Consider the following 24,065-nt stretch of genomic DNA (forward strand, 5'->3'; position numbering starts at 1 on the left):
ATCTCCAGAATCCAATGCTCAAAGCACTACACCACAGTGGCATCACCTATATACCTCACAAATCTGAATTACACAGATAGAATCATACAATCGTAGAGTTGGAAGAGACCATAAGGGCCATCCAGTTCAACCCCCTGCCATGCAGGAAATCTCAATCAAAGCATCCCTGACAGATGGCCATCAAGCCTCTGTTTAAAGACCTCCAAGGAGGGAGACTCCACTATACTCCGAGGGAGTGTGTTCCACTGTCAAACAGCCCTTACTGTCAGAAAGTTTCTCCTAATGTTGAAGTGGAATCTCTTTTCCTTTTTTCCCCCTTTTTCATCTAAAAGAGTCTATTTTGTAGCTAGTTCACAATTTTCCATCATAGTTATGGTGAGTTTAGATTAAATTGTTTTCTGGGTGCCGTTTTATACATCAACTACAATGACATAGAAGCTTCAGCTCCTTGGCTCCTGTCCAATAAATAGAATAATACTTGAATTCAGTGGTGTAGAATCAATGACAGAGTTTATCACCACACATTAGCCAATGGTTGTTTTTCAACATGGCTAGACAATGCCGGAATTTATCCTTATTTAAAATGTCATTTTAAGAATTAAATAGTTTTCAGTCCTAATAAGAGCATCCAAAGTAGTCTCCATTAAAGCTCACATCACAGGCCATGCCCCTATAATTCTTAGGTACAAATAACACCTGAGGGGCCTGAGATGAGGACACAGAGAAATACCTCCCATTTTATTACCTAGCAAAAGAATTTGAATTAATGCTTGATTGCATCCAACATTAATTTCCCTTGTCAAGGATGCTTCTGTTTAAGCAGGCTTTTAATGTATGGTGAGGGGGCACTTTTTGGAGGGACACTTTTATTGGAGATGTTTATCTTTTAAACTTTTAGATTTTTTTGAAATGATTTTAATGTGTTTTATGAAGTGATTTTAATTGTTTTAAAAATTTATTGCAAATATTTTCAATGCACTATTTCTGGAAACCATTTTGGGTCCCACTCTGGGAGAAAGGTGGCATATCAATGAAATAAATAAAATTGTCTTCCAAAATTTGTCTGTGCAACTATTATGGGCACAGCTTATAGTGGGGTGGGAAACATGGAATTTCAGATGTCTCACTGGAACTCTCATCTGCCTTTGCTTATACAGGCATGGTGTAGAATGAGGGAAAATGCAATCCAAGAACATTTGGGCCACCAAACATTCTCTCATACCTCCCTTATACACTGTATGCAATATAACTGACCAGTAACACTCTTTGAAAATACCATCACTATATTTAAAATGTTTTTTGAAAACATGTGGGACAATTACACAAAATCTAAAGACTGATGGTGTGAAAAAGCCCACCGTGCAGAAAGTTACAAAAACATCATCTAATTGGAAATCTTATCTTCTTCAACTGACCATGTGTTTTCATGGGACTCTGGAACAATCTTTCTCTATTTCTTTCCTTTTTTGCTCAATTGGAATCTTTCAGTAAATTCATCTAGTATGTAGAGGTTGTGTATGCTGAAGGAAATGTGTATACTGTTTGGAAACCCCAGTTCAAAACAGATGGGATTCTATTTGGTATAAACGCTATGCAAAACTTTAAACTCCTCAAATTATGCTTTATCACTTTTTTAAGTATTCAAAACTATTTATTTCTGAAACACAAAGATAGCCTGTCACTGTGATTTTATTTTGTCATTTTTATGGAAATTTTTTTTTGTTAAGAAATACAAAATCAGTTTTACAATCTTCATCCACAGATGGGACAAGACAGCTTTCTTGTGGCTACTCCCTAGGGCCAGATTACAACATACTTGACATAAGATGAGCATGGATGGAATGGACTACCCTTGCCCAGATAAATTAATTAGGCAGGACAGATGGGAAGGAAACAACATTCTGCATTAAAGGAATGGTCTTGATGGCCCTTGAAGCAATGGTAAAATCTCAGTACACCAATCAATTTACTTTTGGCAAGTAACCAGATGGCTGTAATCTTTCCTGTTACTGATAAACTAAACAGAACTCAAGGGAAGACAAAATGAAAATAAAACCACCACCATCACATGCTAAACTCACAGTTGATATGTGCTACTTTTAAGTAAAAAACATCATCAAAAACCTGCAGTCATTTACATGTCATGAACACAACAGCCAATTAATCTTGAGCAAATTGAGTTCCAAGAACCTGACAACATAAATAGGCAGAAGCAAAAAGAATTATACCACAAAATCCACAACATTAAGATATGTCAACAGCTAGAATCACAATAAAGCCCCAAAGCCAAAAAAGCAACATCAGTAAAGTCACTTGTGATATTGCCCAAACATTTTAAATACACATACTTCATCTAGACTCAGAGGTTCATGCAGTTGTCAATGATAGTATGAGAAGCCTCAGAGTGATGGGGAGGGGGTGTTTATAGACCCACGCCACAGTTACTGATAGTAAATAAGATACACAATAGTGCTACCAATACCTAACAAGCAGAAGGGGAATTGTTTATTGTTTATTTAATTTTGCACAGGCTGTCAAATAGGTATAATTCATCTATTCAGGCCCTTTCTCCCTATTACAGAAAACTGATATGCAAACTAGATTGGCAGAACTACAGCTTCATCCTGTTAATAAGAATTATAGAATCAATTAGATCTGACTATAGTCTGGCATCTCTACAAAAATTCAATGTTAAGATAGTAAGGCATGCAAGATGCCCAAGGAACAATTCCTGTGCTTGTATGGCATCCCAGGTTTAGCATCTGGTATTCCCTAAAGGAAAAAAAATAAGAAAAAGTTCTGCCATGTGGGGTAAAGAATGCCAGGAACGTAGCCGGGGGGGAGGGGGGTCCGGACCCCCCCTTCCATTAGATACAATGAATGGTACGTGCTGGTGCATTTCTTGACAAAACACTCTTCTCCAATTTTCTTTCAGTATGACAACACCGGCTTTTAAAAATAATTCTACCCTTTAGAGTAGAATTCAGAGATACAGTGGGCCCTCGGTATCCGCTGGAGTTTGGTTCCAGGACCCCCTGTGGATCCCAAAATCCATGGATGCTCAAGTTCCATTAAATACAGTGGCATAGTAAAATGGTTTCCCTTATATAAAACAGCAAAATCTATTTTTGTCTTTTAGAATATATAACTTTTGGAATATTTTCAAACCTGGATGCTCAAATTCGTAGATATGGAAGGCCAACTGTATAACCATGTTAGTGTGGAATGTTGATATGCAAGGTGATCTTTCAGCACCTTTCATGCTACTTCGTCTTTTCAGTCCATGCACTTGCCAAGAAGTAGACGAAGGGGTGAAACAGATGGTCCTGAAGGGGCAGATTGAAGCCAACCCTTCCAAAGACAGATTGGGATCGCAGCAAAGATCTGCTCCTTTTTTGGCTGAGGAAAAGGTGGCTTTTCTGCCCTGCCGTGGCCCTATTGTGGCTCCATGACACTCGGGCAACATGTGGCATGTAAATGCTGAGCCACCGGAGTGTCATGAAGTCACCCTTGTCTGGTCAGCCAGGCGGCTTCCAGCTGGACTCCTGGTGTCATCGGGACATGCGGTGTCTAAATGTTTTGCGCCAATGATGCCCAGAACCAGGATTTTTTGAGCCATCTGTTCTTGCCCCACATCTACAAAAGCTTATGTTGCAACTTCTACCCTTTAAAGGTCATGAATCCCTACTATACAGTAGCACATAATGTTTCTAAACTGTTTCAGCATAAGCATAACTTACAAAATTTATTTTCTTTCCTGCTCTCAAATACAGCATACAAGCATACATAGCATTATAGTTTTACATTTCTCTCTGTTGGCATGTACTGAAGGAGAAACATGAAAGAATTTGAAGAAGACACCACTTTCTCTCCAAGTAACCTATTTTAATACATGTTTTAATATATGCATCCCCCTCACCAAGAAACTCACATCTGTTCTTTGGATGGCCTAAGTCTAGGCAAGTTATTTTTGGATACAAGTCCCAGAATTCCCTATCTGTTCAAGAGAAAAGTTATTTATTCTATTTTATTTATATCCTGTCCTATATCATGAGATCTCAGGATGATGTACAATACAATCACTTTAATGATTTTAAAACAATTTAAGACAATATAAATAGCAGAATAACCAGACATGCTATGCACCTGGACTGATCCTTTCTGGTGCCTTTTACTATAGGGATCTCAGACTGTGGTTTGATATTACTAGCAAGGGTTATTAGCATACAGAGACAGGAAAGACAGAAGATGCTAGACATGGTAGTAGAGCTTGACTCACAAGTATTTGTGCATGAAACGAAGCTTGTTAAAATTATAAAATTATAATGGTGACACAGGTGTATCATAAAACACTCCATTATGAAGGTAAAGCTTTTGCTAACATCTTTTTTCAATAACATTCTGAACATATGTGGAAGGGAATAATGTAACAATATCAAATATTCGAGACCAATTTGGTCAAAGTATCCTACCTTTCAGTGTAATCCAATATTGTTTCCATTTTCTCCGTGTAACCAACTCAAGCTTTTTCTCTTTCTGCAGGGTCACAAGCGGTTTGAAGAAGAGCCACCCAGCTTTGCGAACAACCCCTTGCTCTTTCTCATACAGCAAATCTAACTGTTCCAAGGAGCAAAGTGATTCACTGCTTGAGTCCTCCGTTTCAGTGGAGGTGTCCATGTTTTCCATATTGGTCCTGCTCATGTCAAGCTCTCGCATGAAGTTCTCATAAATGTTCTGTCTCAGAACATCACTGCTGAGGGCATTGGCAGATTCACTTCTCTGGGGAAAGATCTGGCTAGACCCAGGTGACCAAAGAGAAGCAGTGAGATGTGAAGGAACAAGAAGTGTGTCTGGAGAAAGACTTTCAATTCCAGTGTCAAAGTATTCTGTCAAATCCTTACATTTTGGCTCCTGTGGATGAGAGGGAAAACTGCACAATCAGCCAGCATAACCCAATTGACATCATGTTACAAATAAAAATTAATGGCAGTCCTACTCATGGTACAGACTGGTCTTTACAGCAATGTTCCTGTTAATACACCAGAAAAGTTTGTAAGTTTGAAATGGCCTGATCAGTCCAGAAACATTAATTCCTAATGATGCAAAAGGCTTTTAAAAAACCAAACTTTATAATATAATGGCAAATGCCAAAATGTCTGTGGCCAAGGGTCTTAAAAGAGAAGGGTCAGAAACAACTCTGGAATATTACAAATTCATTCACTTTTCTCAGTGTTGAAAAATGAGAATATTGTCTTTTGTGATACTGAAATATTTATAAATACTACTATTATAGTAAAACATAATAATTTCTAATGTTTTGCATTCTATGCAAAGTAAGTTGAAGCAGCTGTAGCCACATGTGTGTGTGTGGGTGTGTGGCTTCAAGTCGCCTGTCAACTTAGAATGACCTCATGAATTTCATGGTTTACTTAGGCAAAGAATACTTAGACGTGTAATGACACTGTCTTCCTGAAATACAGCAACTGGTTTTCCTTGGTGGTTCCCTATTCAAGTACTAATGAGACCTGACCCTGTTAAGCTTCCAAGATCAGATGTGACCTGGAGTCTTCAAGGTATTTAGGACTTTTTATCCAGAATATTGCAGCAATGTACATTTCCATCTTCCCTGATTTTATTATTATCATTTAAAAGCATTTGTAATAATTACAAATTAGAACAGGTGAAGACTACCTGGGAACCACAGGTAAGGGGAAACGAACAGCAGCTTACATATGGTTATTAGGTTACTAGATATCTCATTCAGGCACCTTAAACAGTCAAACTCATTTATGTTTCAGGAGCAGATTTGTTTATATGTTGACACAGAAAGGTCTACAGAAGTGATTCCCAAACTCTGGTCCTCCAGGAGCTTTGGACTTTAGCTCCCAGAAACAATCTTAGCCTATAATCTGGGAATTCTGAGAGCCAAAGTCCAGTACACCAAAAAGGCCACAGTTTGGGAATCACAAGGCAGGATAAATTTACACTATTATTTCTAATTTTTCAAGATCATGCTATTCTGTAACATCAGATGTTGCACAAGCTAATGCATTTTGGTCCAGTAATGATTATCCTGCCAAACCTGTGTGGTCCTGGTCTCAGACTGCCAACCTGAGCCTCTTCCAAGGTGGGAACTACGCATGCAGCAAGCAACATCTTCCCAGTGGTGATGTTAAGACTTGCAATTGCAACTCAGTTATCTCCCCCTACTGTCCATAAAGTAAATATATAGGGAGGTAAAGGTAAACAGTGGAGGCAGCAACAAAAGAGCAGCCACTTCATGTGTATCCCTAAGATTTTGTAAGCTATTGGTCGAAAATTACAAAAGCCTTGGATCTCTTCAAGATGTGTTTGTAATTTCTATCAGGAATTTGTCTAAAACTGAAAGCAAAACAGGCAAATAAGCACAATACCCCACAGAAGTCAATATCATTTCCCCACCCCAGCTATCATGGAGAAATTCCTGCCATTTTTTTAAAAAAAGAAATTAGCCTCAGGATAAACTGAAAGCAGTCATAAGGGAATATCATAAGGGGAGACATGGGGAAGAGAAGAAAAACATTTATAGAAGAAGTGGTAACAATGCGACTCTCCAGATATTGTCAGACTGCAACTCTCAGCATTGGCTAGGCTGCCTAAGGCTGCTGGGAGTTGCAGTCCAAAAATATCTACAGGGCTGTATGATTACCAACTCATGATTTACGCTATCAGTAAGCTCTGTAGCAGAAGGAAATACCCTGCAAACAAGTGATGAATCTGGAAGGGGAAAAAAGGAATCTGCCAAGACAAAGGGGAAGAGGAAAAAATCAGAAAAGGATATGCAAAACCAAAGGAAATAAATGAGTGCCTAAAAAAGAGTGGGCCTCCCATATCCCAACATGGCAATCAGGTGCTTATAGCAGTAGAACAAAGGCAGAAGTTGGCCTTACAGGGGAGTTCACCTTCTTGACAGGGCAAAATTGATGGTTATTATTTTTTTTTAATATTTGAATCAAAAGATATCACAGCTTCTTTTTAGCTAACAACTATCCATTATTTCAGATGGCCAAAATTAAATTACTGTAACAGTCACCATGCCAACTGTGGTGACCATATCTGTGGACTCTGGCTTAAAAAGAAGTACACGCCTACCTGAATGTCCATTGACATATGCTATTAACTGTGTGTGACCATCTTCATCTTGAATTTATAAGATATGCTTCTCTAATCCATACTTTCAGTACATAGAATCATAGAATCATAGAGTTGGAAGAGACCACAAGGGCCATCCAGTCCAACCCCCTGCCATGCAGGAACTCTCAATCAAAGCATCCCCGACAGATGGCCATCCAGCCTCTGCTTAAAGACCTCCAAGGAAGGAGACTCCACTACACTCCGAGGGAGTGTGTTCCACTGTCGAATACACTCCCTCGGAACACACTCCATAACGTCTGCTGCTTCAGAAAGTGTAATCTGTTAGAACAAAGTCGTGTGTAACCCATTTGGACTGGCTGTGATTACATAAAGGAATTTTTATAAGAAGGGCAGGGAGCTAAACTATTCAGAATTGAATGTTTTACAGATGATTTTAATTTTAAATCTGGCAGCCCTTATTTCCTAGATCATCTTCTTCTACATTGGTCTATCTGGAGCTCATTGCAAGATGGTAATTTGCAAGCTTGATGGCAGAAGATAATAATTACTCTCAACTCCCACTGTGAGAAATGTTCCAAACAGATATTTTTGCATAAAATTTCAGTGGTGTTGAGATGCAAATTGGAGGCGTATCCCTACTTGACATTGTTACTAAAGTGCTTAAAATAGCACACGTGCATATGTAGAGCAAGTCTTAAGCAAACAATTGCCTAATGCCATTAAGTACTGAAAGAAATATCTAAGGCAGCTGTTTGCAACTCCATCAGAAGATCCTCACAATTGTTTAACTTTTAAAAATCTCAACTGATGATTACATGGTCTTAAACAGAGGATTCACTTTTATTTTCTTTTAACTTCTCAAGACAGAACAGATAGAGCCAGATGACCACCTTCCTCCAACCGTCAGCCAAGGCAGTGCAATCCTCCCACACTTGCAGCTGTCACTGGAAAAGGTCACTCTTCCCATAAAAAAGCCACCAAGAGCATAGTATACATGCACTGTTACAAAGAAAATACCCAGCCCAGCTACACTGTTTCTGTGGCTTTATTTCATTCTTTCCTCCTTTCCTCACCTGGAGGAATTCAATTTTTCCATTCCAAGTAAAGGCCAGGTTGATGAGGGGGACATGGAAAATAATGAGAAAATGGGCTAGTACTGTGAGGTATGCAAAAGAGTAAAGGCTATGGTGATGCTGGAACCAAACAGAACTGGTAGCATGGCACATCTTAAGGAAGCAATGGGAAAGTCTTGCTCTCTAACATACCTTTTCAGCACAGCCTGTCATCAAATTTTAGTTTTCAGTCCTTTGTTCCTATTCAGCGGCAGTGCAAATGCCACTTCACATGACAGATTTTGTGTTCATAAACAAAGAAGATGTGCATCTGACAGGACAGGAAGGCTGCACATGCAGATAAATACCACATCTCTTGTTAAAAGACACAAGTGGTTTCCCAATCATTTCCCAATCTTATATACTTATTTATACTTGCACGCACCCTTCATATCTGATTTGATACATGTCTGTTCTCTACTCAGGCATTATAACATTATTTTGGATGTATCATAAGAAGCAACACTCAAAATAAGAAAAATGAAGGTTATGAAAGCTGGGATTACAACAGGCTTTGACATCCCCCCCCCCCAAAAAAAATTCTGAATGCCAACTTCAGCATTATCAATGGTCAGTCAAACATTGGCAAGTGAGATATACCAAGCATTTTCCTAAAATGATGGTACAACAATAAAAATCAAATGAAAAGAACATCAGCAAAACAAAAACACATCCCAAAAGTCAGATAATAATATTGTTGCTTAGGGAGTGCAACTCCAAAGTGAGGCCTAAACTGAGGCTTAAATACAGTAGTCTTCACAATCCTATAGACAATGGAAAGGCTATTCTCATCTAAAGGGATAGAATTCCAGAATTTGGTCACAATGACTGAGAAAACCCATTCCTTCATAACCACCAATCATGCTTCAGAGAGGGATAAGAGGCACAGCAAGGCTCCCTTGGCAGATCTCAGTGGGTGGGCTGGATTGTTCAGGAGCACACAGTCTTTTAAGTATTCTGGCCCCAGGCTGGTTAGGGCCACACATGACCTGATGAGAAGAAGACTGAACAAACCCATCATACATACTTTAGAAAAAACACAAATACATAAATGAAGGAGCTATGCAAAAAATAGACACTCATTGCTAAATGGAAGCCTCACATGAAGGCATGGTGGATTAATCGATGAATTCCTGTCCAGGACTGCTACTTAATAATGTCTTTGGTTTAGTTAGTTTAGTTAGAGTGTGTGTGTGTGTGTGTGTGTGTCTTAACAAGAAAAAGGTCTACCAACCCTGTAACTTATAAGTAGACCATGGCTACCTCTCCACACTATGGAACAGCCTTCCCCTAACTCATGTCCTCTAGTCCTGTTGAGAAAGAGCTCCATTTTTCCCTTTCCCCAAAAATGTTGTTAGAATACAACTCCTATATTCCACAGCTAGCTGGGTGTCCTGGGCACTACAACTTAACAATCTGCAGGGTGTCAGGAAAGGTTGCTCTAGAGAAAGTTAGATCAACAAAACTACATTGTGCGCATGCTCTCTCTCTCTCTCTCTCTATATATATATATATATACACACACACACACACACACACACACACAAAATCACCTCTTATTTAAAACAAACTAGTCTGAAAAGAACCTGTCAAAATTCATGCCGTGCAAGAGTACTTCAGAGATGATTTAGACACTAAAATCTAATGGAAACTTTGGAGTAGTAAGTCATCCATGCTGCTGAATCAGTTTATAATGTGCTGTTTGAAATGAGAATTCATCCATATAGCTCAGCAAGACCTATGTGTTCCAAAGGATATGCTAAACACAAAGATCTCAGTTCATGTGTGCATCTGAACTCCCCACAACCACCATTTGGAGAATTAAGAATATGTTTGTCATAGAAGTGAGTAACAGTCCTGGGCAATGTTGTACTCAAGTTCCCATCAGTCTCAGACAAACTAGTCAATAGTGAGCAATCATAGGAGTGGCCATTAATCAACATCTAGAGCACCACTGATTCTCCAAACCAGATTTATCAGTACACCCAACCATCAATACTGAAATCCTAAAGTTTTCAGAACACCTTTTGGCTACAACTGGGTATGTGAGCATGTGTGTGTGTATTTATACAACTGAAGGAGCACAACATCTTGGAGAGAGAAAGAAAGAAGAAAGTCCTGAAATAAATTTACTAACCAAGAAAGTGTATACTGAGCATATACACAAATGGGAAAGACTAAATTTTCACATAGGTCTTTCAGCCTAAAGCTGCACATACCTGTAGCTTCCTCTTTTTTCTTGACAGGCTCCCTGTCCAATCACTGATCCGACGCATGCGGCTTTTTAATGTTTCCTTCTTTGTTGCATCCTCATTAAGTGCTGAAGATTTCCTGCAGGGGAGAGTGTAGGAACAGTATTGTGGCAGTCCTCTGCGCTCTACCTCAGAAGGAAAATCTATGGTGGAGGTAAATGCAACATGGTTCCTTAAATCTGCACGAGTGTTGATGTAATCTGCAGAAAGTCCAATATCAGAAGCTTGACAGCTCCTAAGATTTGAACTGCTATATAAATCACGAAGAGAAGAGAGAGATGAACTTTGGTTCAATGGTTTCTTGCAATCACTCTGGGGAAAACTGGTTTGGATACTTGCATCTGGAGTGCTCCTGCACATGTATGACCCATCAAGTTCATTCATATCTCCATTATTGCACCATGGAGCATCATACCATGAGGACTCTGAACTAATGGAGCTCCCTTTACTGGATCTAAGTCTTGAGTCAGTGGCTGACAGGTGATGGTTTCCAGGATAGTCTGTACTAAAAGTTTCGTTCACTTCAAGTACATTGTTTTTTTCAGACTCTGAAGTAGGTGAATACCGTAAGAGTTGGACTGGTCCACTGGATTCCTCCTTGGAGACTGTGCTATTGCTGCTGCTGTTGTGAAATTCAACCCTCAAACATCCATCCAGTTTCCCCAATGTCTTAATGAGAACCTTTGGACTCATTCTGTCATCTGATGGGGGACTCTCTTTCTTCCCATAGCAATTTAAGAAATGTCCATTACATTCTCTGGAAGCAGCATGGTCATTTGTAGGTTCAAAATCAATGTAGTGGAAACCATTCTCAGGCAAAAATGCACTATTACTTTCTTGGCCATAAGTCCCTGAAGTGTGAGTTCGGTGTTTAGCATGACTGCTGCTCTTAGTAGTTTTCGCTGCTGTATCAGTGATTCTTGAAGAATAAGGCTGGGTATTCTTGAAATGAGAAAGGCAGCTTCTGGCTAATGATCGGGATTTGTAGTTTGCGCCACTAATGCTATGATTCCATCCATGTAAGGACTTCTCATCTTTAGAATGGATGCTACGAATTTTCAGTGAGCAAGGCTTCTGCTTGGCACCAGATGTAGAATTACCATGACTTTTTGTTCCCTGAAGGCTGTATTGGCTTTCTGAATTGCCCATTTTTCACTAAAAGAAAACTAAAAGAGTTTAACTATTAACAAATGAACTTCTGAAAATGTTTGCTGGTAAGAGAAATCACTTATTTGGATTAGTTAAGATGAAAAGAAATATTTCCCCACCTTTTAACCTTTGATTTTGTTTATTTGTTTGTCTGTTTGTTTTTGGCAAGGTAAATATTCTATGCCCTATCCTTTATGTCAGGATAGTGGCAGAAGGTAGACTGGAAACTACTGGCAGATTTCTGGATTGTTTGCAGTAGATCAACAAATATTTTTCCCAGAAGCAACAAATAAAAAAGGTTCAGTTCTACCATCCCCAAAAAATCAAAATGCTGGTGAGGGATGGGGGAGAAGGAATAAGTTTCTGGGTGAAAGGACTTTGCTGGATCTTTGGGTTCAAGCAATAACAAAGTATATCTGCACTTCATATGTAACTAGAGTATTTACTTTATTTAAATGTGAAATTTGCTTCATTCTGTTAGCAAGCACTGCTTCATTTACCCTTAATTCAGAAGTGTGAAATTCATGCATAATATTTCAACAAAGATCAATAATGGTCTCATTCCCACTTACACAAAAATTGGTTTCCAATCCAAATCAATTCGGAATCGGATTGTGGTTCCCACTATATTTGCGCGAAAGGACAGGCTGCCCAGCCCCAGGAGAGGCCACTCGGCATGGAGAACAGGCTGCCCAGTCCCAGGTGAGGCCGCATGGTGTGAAGAATAGGCTGCTGAACGGAAGACAGTCTGCCCGACTATAGGAGAGGCCGCCTGGGACAGAGGCGGTAAAAGGAGGCTGGGAAGATGGAGGAGGCAAGGCTGGGGCAGAAGGAGGTAGGCATGGCCGAGGCAACGAGGCCGGAGAAGCCGGGCTGCCAGGGCTGATTCGAATCTTCCCTGGTTCCCACTTGGGCTGAATCGATTTATTTCTAAAGAAATAAATTCAGCCCAAAAAGCACCCCATTTTACCAGCGTTTTTTTGATGCAGGTTAAATGGGCAAAACCCATGCCCCCCCTTTCCAAATCGCTTCAGCGATTCAAATTAAGTGGGAACCATGGTGGTTTAAACCGGATCAAATCACGATCCGGTTTAAACCATAGTGGGAATAAGGTGTTTACTAAAATCAGTAACATGAGTAAGGGTACTGTAAATGAAGATCTATTTATAGTTCTATGGATTTCACAAAGTTCATCTCAATGTAAATGTTTCATTGGATAAGAAAATCTAGGTTGTAAAAAAAAGTTATCAAGAATAAAGACCAGTTCAGCTGTCACACCAAACCATATTTCGAACTAAGAATCCACATTACCATTCAAATTTTGCAGCAAATCATAGTTTAGGCCAGTTTATTCTGTTTTCATTTCCTATCTACTCAGTTCTCTACCCTCAGTTTCATGTGTTTATCCCTGACTCTATACTAGATAAGTAACTGACTTAACTGTAGTTTACCAGTGGTTTGATGATTCAGTTGCAACATGTAGGCCACAGAAAGTGTAATTTGCAAAACAGCTTCAAACTATGGTTTGATATCTTCTCTTGGCAACTACTAGAAAAACATGGTTTGTTAAGTGGCCAGATCAAACCCCTAGTTTAACTTTATACACAATTTAGTAATATGCCCAATACACCAATGTCACAAAATCTTAACCCCAGAAGTAATTAAACAGGGTCATAAACTGTCAGTAATTGCAGTGCACTAGGCCAAGTATAGGTATGTTTGAGGTGAACAGTGCAGTGGGGCAGGGGTTAGACTATATGGTTACATTTGTTCCTAACCTTCTTGGAACAAATGTAGCCACATATCTATGTTTTGGCTGAAATTATCTTAAGACAGTTGATTTTACCAGTCAGTGTAAAGATACACATTATGCCAGTTTAGGAAGTATTCTTAATTTTGAAGTCCATTTTCTATGTGACCCCATTATAGTTTTCCAGACAGCTGAAACAAGCAAGGTTCAGTATCACTTTCTACAGGGAGCAAAACCACTGAAGATAGCCACTTCAATGGTCTGGATTTATTAGAAAATCTTCTATATAGTCATATCAAGCTTCAGCATGTCCATTTAATCTTTTTCAAAATGAAAATATTTGTATTAGGCATACCTGAACAATCACTCAGATGTGGGCAGAATTAGCAGTCTGTGCTTTTAGCATTATCTTCTTAGCTGGGCCACCAAGTTTTCCTGAAATGGAATGGAATTTTTATGAATCCCTATAAAACAAGGGTGAAAAATATCTCAGTCATGTAAAAACACACATGCACACACATACACTTTTATTAAGGTTATCCAGTTGCCACATACTCCCAAAACAGCATTAATTTTCCATTGCTGAAAGAGTGGAGATTATCACACTAGGGCCAATTCCACAACAATTGTGCTACTGGAAGATAACGGAATCATAGCGCTATAACAATCTATAGTTCCGCATAGTTGCACAATCACGCTATAACAACAAAATAAAAGTGAAACAAAAATGTAATCACGTTCCACATACAGAAGCTGTATCATTAGTATATCGTGATTGGATGCTTTGTGCATGTGTCTTTATCGCACTACTACGCATGTCCAAAATACAGTGTATATGGTCCTGTTCCAGACAGAATAAAATAAAATCTCTATATTTAACAACATGATATATATCCAGTTCAAATAAAATAGTGCCCTATACCTCAAAATAAGGCAGAAATATACTCCAAAAACAATCCTAGCAATGCAGGGGAATTGCCTGTGCTGAACTGCACTTTGGAAAAAGCTCCACGATAGCACACATGCATCATTACTAGCTTCTGCTCCTTTTCAATAGCGCAAATGAAACACTATTGGCAAACCATTCTCGGGGTTTCCCCGTTAATAAGAAATTATGGGACAATTCCAGGTTATTCACAGAAGTACTAGATGACTGCAACATCATGTGAAAATCTTTGTGTGATTGCGCTATAATGATGGGAGCATTCAATTTTTCTCCCATTTTATAACCCCATGTTAATTTCTCAACCCATGTCCAAATAATGAGTGAATTCTACTTGCAGGAAGATTTATTATCAAAACTAAGTGTATACAACAAATGACGAGCTATAACTCTAATATTTTAAGGAATAATGCTTAGTGGTTACAGTTATTTCAAGTGAATTGACTATGATAATATCAAATGTATAGTTTAGTCAATATATCAAGAAGCCCTCTTTTCATATGTTTCCTGTATCTTAGTGCTCCAATTCCTTCCCTTAGTTCCAGGTTTTGAAGCAACTGTAGTTTGCAGTTTGATCCCTACATGACAAGCTATGATCTGTGTAAGCAGTGTGCACAGAAAAAAAAAACCCTACTAAGCATGATTTTGCCATGGCTTCTGCAGAAACAGTAAATCTATTTATGTAAGTGCATAAGGAAAATATAATGAAGAAGGTAATAGAACAATCCACTCAGCTGTGCCCCCATGTTGGGCTACTTCCTCTAATCATCACTACAGTTGTATTTTTTATAACTTCTGAAGCTTGGGTGAGGTGATGGAGAATATATGCAAGACTTAAAGCCCTGCATAATCCATGAGTACCCCAGGCAACCCCCTAGTTCAGAAACTGTTTTCAACACCCCAGTTTCCCTAGCCGTGTAACAAGCGAGTAAGGTTTATAGTTGCAAGCAAATCAGAGTTTACCAAGACATATTCTTATTCAACCCTCTGGCATTTTACATTATGACCCAGGTTTTCCAAGGCTGAATATTTAGAACTCTACACTCCACCAGTTTGATACTGTAATAGGACTTTTAAAACACATTACACTGCTCACTCACTCCTCACAACTTGGCCAGCCTCTGCAGAGCTTTTTTGTTTTTGATTCACAATCCTGTCTGAATTCCTGCTATGGCCCAGAAGTGAAAAGCCACTGGGTAATTCACTGATTCAACCAGCTGGCAGCCCTTCTATTTGTATTTTGAAGTAGATCTACCAGCAAACCAGCAACAATGACAACACTATGCATTGCAAAAACCAAGAGACAAAAACAGCTACTAGAAACCAAATTCAAACTTATTCAGAGCATACAAAAGGACAGGCTGCTTAACTGTAACTGCAGTTCTTCAAGTGGTCATCTGCAAATCCACACAAATGGGTTACTCTGCACCTGCGCAGCATTTCCAGATCCTACTGGAATCGCTAGGGAAGACTTTCTGGTGGTAGCTCTGCCCACCCTCTATATAGGCAGGATGTCTTCTCACCCTTTCTCAGTTCCAAAGGTCCGCCATAAGAGCACACAATGAAGAGAGAAGGACACGACAGAGGGGAGGATGGGAGGGATTTGTGTGGATTCGCAGATGACCACTCGAAGAACTACAGTTACAGGTAAGCAACCTCTCCTTCTTCTTCCTGGTCTCTGCAAAGCACACAAATGGGTTAAACTGGCAAGCTTGTTCCTCTGTGGAGGAGAGAGTGTCCTGGCAATAAATAAATTATTAAACCAGAAAAGAGTGTGAGTGTCATCATTTGACAGGTGCCAACTAACCTTAGTGCATTCCGGAAAAGAGAACAGCTCTGCCAAAGGCTGCTTCACGTCAGTGTCTGGTATCAAGTCTGTAGTGCTTGATAAAGGTCAGAGGTTGTGACCATACCACAACCTTGCAAATGTCCTCCAAGGGAATTCCAGAGAGCAAGGCTGAAGATGAAGCTACCATCCTGGTGGAGTGGGCTCAAATTCGAGCAGGCGGAGTCTTCCCAAAAATCTCATAAGAGAGGAGGATTGTGGAAGTCACCCATTTGGAAAAATGTTGAGGTGTGACTGGAAGCACCATTTTTAAAAGAGTGCACAGACCAAAGCCAAGGGACTAAGAGAGAGAACTGTCAAGAAGTCCGAGTGTTACTGTTAATCAGAGTCCAAAACCAAGTCCAAATCACAATCCAAAGATTAGTCAGAGTCAAACAAGTCAGAGCAAATGCAGGAAACGAAAGCAAAAGCTAAGGAAGGAGCGATTCTAAGTGAGGTTCCTAAACTACTCACGCTGCGGACAAAAGGAATTGAAAAAGGGTGGGAAGACCTCCTGTCTATATAGAGGGTGGGCAGAGCTACCACCAAAAAGTCTTCCCTAGTGATTCCAGTAGGATCTGGAAACGCTGTGCAGGCGCAGAATAACCCATTTGTGTGCTACGCAGAGACCACGAAGAAGAAAGTTGTATTTCAACATAAAAAGAAGGGATACATTTCAGAAGCCCCGGAGTAGGTTTGTTTTTCAAACACACGCAAAAGAATGTCTTTGGGGGGATTTCAATTTAACAGCTTTCTGCTAAGTTGATGTTTGCACAGCCCAAAGTATTACGAAGTGTTTATGTGACATCAGTCATATGAGTAAAACGTGTGTAAGTATAGAAGGCTTTTCTCAAAAATGAAAAAAATATGTTTGTGCAATGTATCTTTTAAAAATTAACTAACTATTTAACAAACTCATTATCCTGACAGATAATTTGTTCATAAAGAGAAGCATGACAACAAGGCAGTGCTGATAGAAGGAAGATCATGGCAGCAGGGTCAACAAAGAAATTACAAGTATTTTACGGGTTATATCCTGCTGATTCTTTGCACAAACCCATGGTCATTTTATCTAAGACATTTAGCTTTACAATTTTGAGACAGTGCTATGGCAGTTGTTTATTTGTTTTTAAGAACTATATAAATATTTATGATTTTATTTCTTGTAAGTACTAATTGTTTCAGAATATAAATGTCAACAATATAAAACACATCTTAGATAACAAGCACAGCCCTATGCCAAGATGCAGACAAAACAATACTGACAAGTAGAGGGAAAGTTCCTCATAAATTTCTGCAAGCTCTCTGCCACTAAGTAAATGTAAATCACCAGAGGACTACTGACCAATACAACACAGGGAAGTCACCAATCAGGGCATTTATATTCAGAACCTATGCCACAGGACCATAAACTACATTCACAAGGCTACTTTCAGAAACTTATTTCTATTCATAAGAGGAGACTAAACCTAATTTGTCTAAAGAATCAGTCAAAGAGCATCTGGTCTCTACCGTGAATGTGCACTCACTGTGTAATCCTTTTTAACAGAGTGGGTAGCAAGCAAGCTGCTCTTATAGACCTCAGTATAACAGCATCAGTTCTTCAGACTTGAGCCACTGATACAACTTCCTTTGTGCACTGATACAATGAAGATGGTTAATACGTCTATCAAAGGCAGGTATGCAAAATGAGCCAATGTGTCACACAATGGGCAACTAAGTCTATAACTTCTGCTTGTGAAAAGTGCCACCAGGGAGCAATTTTTATCACCAATTAGGGCAAACTCCTAACAGAGTAGAGCAAAAACAAACTTCATCAGCACTGAAAACAGTCTTGATAATCAACACAGTTGCATTTCATTTTTGTTGAATTCATTTCATAAACTAGATTTCCCCTACTCTGAAAATATACCATGGCAGCATTCAGACAGGCAAAGGAGCATAAGGAAACACACAATGGAACATAGAAAGGAATCTTGTAGTGAGCCCACTGAGGTTTCAGTTATTATTGTGCCTTCCTGCCTCCCCAGGCAGAAAGACAAATCTCAGGACAAGTGACACTGGAAGAAAAGAAAGTTTGGGTTTTGTATATGAGACAGTTTTAAAGTCTGGGCACTCATTTTCACCCATCACCAGTGCTCCCAAGCTCAATATGAACTGCCTATTTGTGTACTGAATCTGTGCATCATCAATGTACCAAAAAGTCAAGAGTCAAGGGACTGAAGAGAGAAATCGTGAGTGCATGCACTTGTTTGGAGCAAGGCAGGGAATAGAGAACCAGCGCTATAGCTCATGAAACCCTGGTGGCAGCAGTGCAATACCAGGAAATACTGTCTGCCCTGTAAATCCACAGATTCTTTATCCACAGATTCAAGCATCCACAGCTTGAAAATATTTTTTAAAAACACATACATTCCAAAAAACAAACTTTGATTTTGTCATTTTTTTTATAAGGAGCACTATTTTACTATCCATTGTATTCAATGGGACTTGAGTATCCACAGATTTTGGTATCCATGGGAGGTCCTGGAACCAAACCTCAGTGGATACCAAGGGCCCACTGTACATTTCCTTACAGCTGATAGTAGAGAGTCAGTGTGGTGTAACAGTTTAGGCATTGGGCTACAACTCTGGAGAGCAGGGTTCAAATCCCCATCAGGCCACAGAAACCCACTGAATCTTGGACAAGTGACACTCTCTCAATCGCAGAAGAAAACAAAGGCAAACCTCCTCTGATCAAATCTTAACAAGAAAACTCCATGATACCTTTGGGCCCCCATAAATCAGAAACGTCTTGAAGACAAACAACTATACAACAAAACAGATGATGGTAAGCCTTCCAGAAGCCCCAGCAAGAGCCTATGACCTGGAAAATCTCCTCATGCATCATGTGTACTGTAAGTAAGGCCATGTGGGCTCTAACTAGAATGGCAACAAAGGCTGAAGCCTAATAAAAAAGTGGAAAGGTACTCCCTTTCTCTCTGGTTTTGAGTTGCCTCATTATCTAGTTATCTCACCACTTTTAGCAGATTCTGGATGCAGATTCTCCCCATGGCCATTCTATGCCCAATTAGCTGTTCCAATCCCTCTCCCAACCCTTGCCTGCCTCCAAAGGCCCACCCCCTCATCCCAGATTTGAGCCTAGAAATCTCTGGGAATGAGGTGCTGCTTATATGGCAACACTAGATGCAAATCCTAGTGGAGAAGCAAGTAACTGCTGGAGCTGCTGGGCATATTTTGCCACCTGTCCAACTGTAAGAAAATGGTTTTCCCTGCCATGTAGGTTGTCTCCTTACCTAGTTAGCCAGGTTTTATAAAAATTCTGGGTTATGTTGCCCTCATGCTTATTACTGCAATCAGCTGGTCCAGAAGCAGTTTTCCCTCCAATCCAACCCCTAACTGATACACCTCTGTGACATCACAACCCATACCCCATGACATCACAAAAACCACTACTACACATCTCAGGTTTTGGCCCTAAAACCTCAAAAAATGAGATGGTGCTGATGCAGCAACCCTAAATATGGCAGAGAACAATTATAGCATTGACTTCAAAATCCCCTCCCACCTTCCTGTACTTAATAAAGCCAAGGACACAAATGATCGGAATTTTTCACTACCAGGATGCACAACAGAAAATTAAGATTTGTGATTTGACACCCCAACAATGAATAGGTAGCATTTCATTCTAAAGCGGTATTTTTTAAAACTGCAAGTTGCAAGAGGATCAGAATCAAAACAACTACATTAATATGCCTTTTGCCAAACCACATGTGGCTTTTTTATATCAAGTAACTGGAGATGTGCATAACAGGCGGTTTGGAGCACCAATACAGAGGATTTTCTGGCAAGAATTTACTGCATTTTTGAAAACTAGGCACTTTAGTCACATGCTCTTGCAAATCAAAAGCAGAGTTTTTGATTTATGTAATTTTAGCCACAGTCTGATGCAAAAAGTATATACCAAAGTAAGTCTACCATGGAATTCTTGGCAGATTTTACACACACACACACACACACACACATGTTATACACCATGCAAGAAATGAATAGCTAAATAAATAAAATGACTGTAATTTTTACATTACTGGTGCTTAATTTTAAATTTTCAGTTACTCTGAAGTGAAAGCTTTGGCTGACACTGCAAAAGTCCATTAGGTTCAAAACCAAAGCATTTACACTACATTTCCATAAATATAAGTCTCAAAATTATGACATTAACAAATGGAGGGAATGGCATAAAATGGGCAAGCATAGTCTTTCAGATGGTCCTAGACTGAAACTGAAGGAAAAACCAGCAGCTATTGAAGTCCTTAGAAGAAAAGAAACAGATGTCTCAAGAGGCCCAAAAGACAAATTTGTGTGTACATGTATTCATAGTCTTCTTCAAGGGGTTACACTGAATCAAACTGCAGAAATTTCTGGATTGGGAATTCTCAAATCAAGTGGTACACAAAAAAGTAAATAGTATGCATTTCATAGGGCAAACATATTGAAGCTTAATCCAGACAAAGCAGAGGTGCTTCTGGTCAACTGAAAGACAGATCCAGGAATAGGGATTCAGCCTGTGTTAGATGGGGTTACACTCCCCCTGAAAACTCAGGTTCATAGTTTGCGGATACTTCCAGATTCAGCACTGACCAGGAGTGCCTTTATGCAACTAAAACTCATGCGCCAACTGTGCCCGTTCCTGGAGAGCTGGCCACGGTGGTATATGCCTTGGTTACATTCCGTTTGGATTACTGTAATGTGATCTACATGGGGTTGCCTTTTAAAAGTGCTCAGAAACTTCAGCTGGTTCAAAGAGCTGCAGCCAGGCTGTTAACTGGAGCTAGCTACAGGGAGCATACAACTCCCTTGTTGCAACAGCTCCACTGGCTGCCAGTCTGCTTCCGGACAATTCAAAGTGCTGGTTTTGACTTATAAAGTCCTATATGGCTTGGGTCCAGGCTATCTGAAGGACCGTATCTCCCTGTCAGATCCCACCAGAATATTGAGGTCATCAGGAAAGACCCTTCTCTCTGTCCCACCACCTTCTCAGGCATGTTTGGTGGGAGCAAGAGAAAGGGCCCTTTCAGTGGCTGCTCCCAAGCTCTGGAACTCCCTCCATAAGGAGGCAAGATGGCTCCATCCCTGCTGTCCTTTCGGCAGTGGGTAAAGGCATTTTTATGCCGCCAGGCTTTTGCATGACATGGATGCTGTTTTGTTTTTGTTTTAAAGAGTTTTAAACTTTAAATTTTAATTATGTAATGTGTTTAACTGTTTGAATTGTTTAATTTTTTAAAAAACTTGTATTTTTCATGTTTTATAGTGTTTTAACTTGGACTGTTTTAGATTGTTAGCTGCCTTCAGTGCCAGTACTGGAAGGAAGGTGAGATATAAATCATCATCATCATCATCATCATCATCATCTACAGAGTACACACAGCCCAAAACATGTTGGGGCTTTTAAACCAATAAACAACCATCTTTTGAACATCTTGAGATGTGTCTCTTGTTTCTTCTGCTACACTACAACTCCCAGAATTCCTCACCATTAGCTATGGCAGCTGGGACTGATGAAAACTGCACACCAAAAATACCTAGAGGACTACACTTTTCCTACTCAGGTCTTAAAGAACATGGCAGAGACCACATTTGATTGTTCTTGTACACAAGTCTGCCTTAAAGTTTACATTTGGGCCGTACTGTTCAAAAACACACACAAAATTACATTCTTATTTTTCAGATTAATTAACCCATAATAGAAATGACCTTCTGGTTCTGTAATTGCTCTAACAAATGGAATCCAACAGTCCTCACATTCATCTAATGGAGACTGAAAACACAGGAGGAGCACATACCACACAGAAATGATCTTCTGGAGAGACAGCTCAATATGATTATTCAAACAGTAAACAGTATACAGCCATTACCTTGGTTCTCCACTGGAACCCTCCCAAATTTAGGACACAGAAGATGAGAGTAAGGAAATGACACACCAAAGCATAACACATTGTGGTCGAGCCATGATAAAAACTACAGGATTGTTAAATTACTACTTAGCAACGGTACTAACTGATCCAAAATAAATAAATGGTTGAATTTTACAATCTGACTTAAGTTATAATGCTAATACAAATTGTGGAAATTCAGTATAGAGAAGCTAAAAAGATAACACCCATTTTTTATTTATATATAAAAAGGAAAACTCACAATCACATTATATTGTGTCATTAGGGTTGACAGATGGAGTACTAGTTTGCTAAACTGTTACATTTGGTTATGGGTGCTTTGTATATTAGAATGTGCTGCATAAATAACAGCCAAGTCACAGCCCCATCTGTAGAAAGACCTTTGCAATAAGGAAAACCCTCTGTACTATACAGCTGGTCCTACTGAGCCTTCATGCATTAAACGTTTGTTCACACTGGATGATGCATTGTTGTTCTGATTTTAGCCTTCAAGCAACACAAAGCTTCTACAAGCTAACAAGTCTTAGAACATGGTATCCCATCCAGGGCTATTGCACAGCCACCAAATGCCCTGAGTAAGTAGCTAGCAGCTCACCTTGATACTACTTCCTTCCATCAGCTCTTCTGTTGTTAACTACTGCAAAATCTAGATATTATTTTCAGCCTCAACAACCTTTCGATGAACAAAATGGCCATAGGCTCATTTGATATAAAAATACCTCCATTTGTGTTTCCTTTCCTTTCCTTTCCTCATCTTGGAAGTTAAGTATCATTGACCATATCTCCTCACTACTTCCTCTGTCAAAATCAATATGTCACTCCTTCCTACAACATTGCTGATGTGGCCTGGAATGTCAGTACTGGTGCAGGCAACAGTTAGCCCTGGGCTAAAAGAGAAGTGAGGCTCCAGATACATCAGCTTTTGAGATTTCCAACAGAAAGCTGAGTTGTAGAAATCCCTTTTTAAAAAACATATTACAAATATCCTATACACTCCTACTTGGCTTAAAATTTCAGTTCTAAATTCTAAATTTTATTGGAACCAAATGCCAAAAATGAATAAATATGCACAGAATAGGGCTTAGCTGCACTTAAGATGGAAACTACACATGTGCCCAAGTTTTTTAAAATGCAAATAGGAATAACCCATTAGCAAGTGCAACTTACTGCAAAGAATAATTATTCTTAGTAAAAACATTTCCTCTTTTTTAAAACACACAAACTCCCCCAACCCACCCATTTACTTCAAAATCACTCCAAAATTACATTTAAACCAGCCTTGTGAGGCCAGCAATGGTCAACTAGGTAGTCACAGTGTTAAGCAGAAAAATGCTAGGACGGTTATATGGCATGACATAGGAACAATATTCCTTCTGAGAAGCTACGCAGCGTATTAGATAGATCTTAGAAGCAAAAAGAAATCGGGAAGCATCTCTACTTTGTTTTAAACACATGTCATTAATTCAATATTATACCAGGTTCAGAACTGAAGTTTTCATCCAATATATAAATAACAGTAAAAAAAGTATATTTTCCAACATTAAGCACTGCATTTTTCCACTGTAAAATTACAAGGCAGGACAAACCAAAAGTGTGGGGGGGATTTATGCATTAGTCATAGCGTGTGTAGTATTACAGACAGGATAAAAGGATCTACCACAGGAATCTGTCCTATAAGAAAATAAGAAAATACTACTTCTTGGTATTCAGACTAGAACATTTGGAGCAGCAATTTTTTCAACAGCTTCAAAATAATCAATTAGCAAATTAAATAAAGTAGATGATAACAATCTTCTAAGTAATAGAAAGGCTGCCTGCATAATCTGTCTTCAAAAGAAAGTAAAACTTCTGAGCCAAGAGGAAAAAACCGAATGGCTCTGCACAGAGCCCCTTCACAACCTTTGCTCAATTGAGCAGACTGAACATCCCACAAACCTTCTTCCCCG

The 24,065-nt window shown here is 39.3% G+C and overlaps 1 protein-coding gene across 1 annotated transcript in view; it reads right to left on the reverse strand.

Moving 5' to 3' along the window:
* The window catches only part of TIAM2 (TIAM Rac1 associated GEF 2), a 156,746-nt gene that overhangs the window by 102,366 nt on the left and 30,315 nt on the right, over positions 1-24,065 (reverse strand). The window contains exons 2-4 of the mRNA XM_089530152.1: positions 13,753-13,861; positions 10,466-11,664; positions 4,473-4,911 (exon numbers count right to left, since the gene is read on the reverse strand). Coding sequence (XP_089386278.1) covers positions 4,473-4,911; positions 10,466-11,647 — 1,621 coding nt within the window. The 5' untranslated portion in view covers positions 11,648-11,664; positions 13,753-13,861. The remainder of the gene's footprint in view (positions 1-4,472; positions 4,912-10,465; positions 11,665-13,752; positions 13,862-24,065) is intronic.

This window comes from Sceloporus occidentalis, unplaced genomic scaffold (genome assembly GCF_023333645.1).
Source record: "Sceloporus occidentalis isolate IW3139 unplaced genomic scaffold, rSceOcc1.0.p SCAF_6, whole genome shotgun sequence".
Lineage (NCBI taxonomy): Eukaryota > Metazoa > Chordata > Lepidosauria > Squamata > Phrynosomatidae > Sceloporus > Sceloporus occidentalis.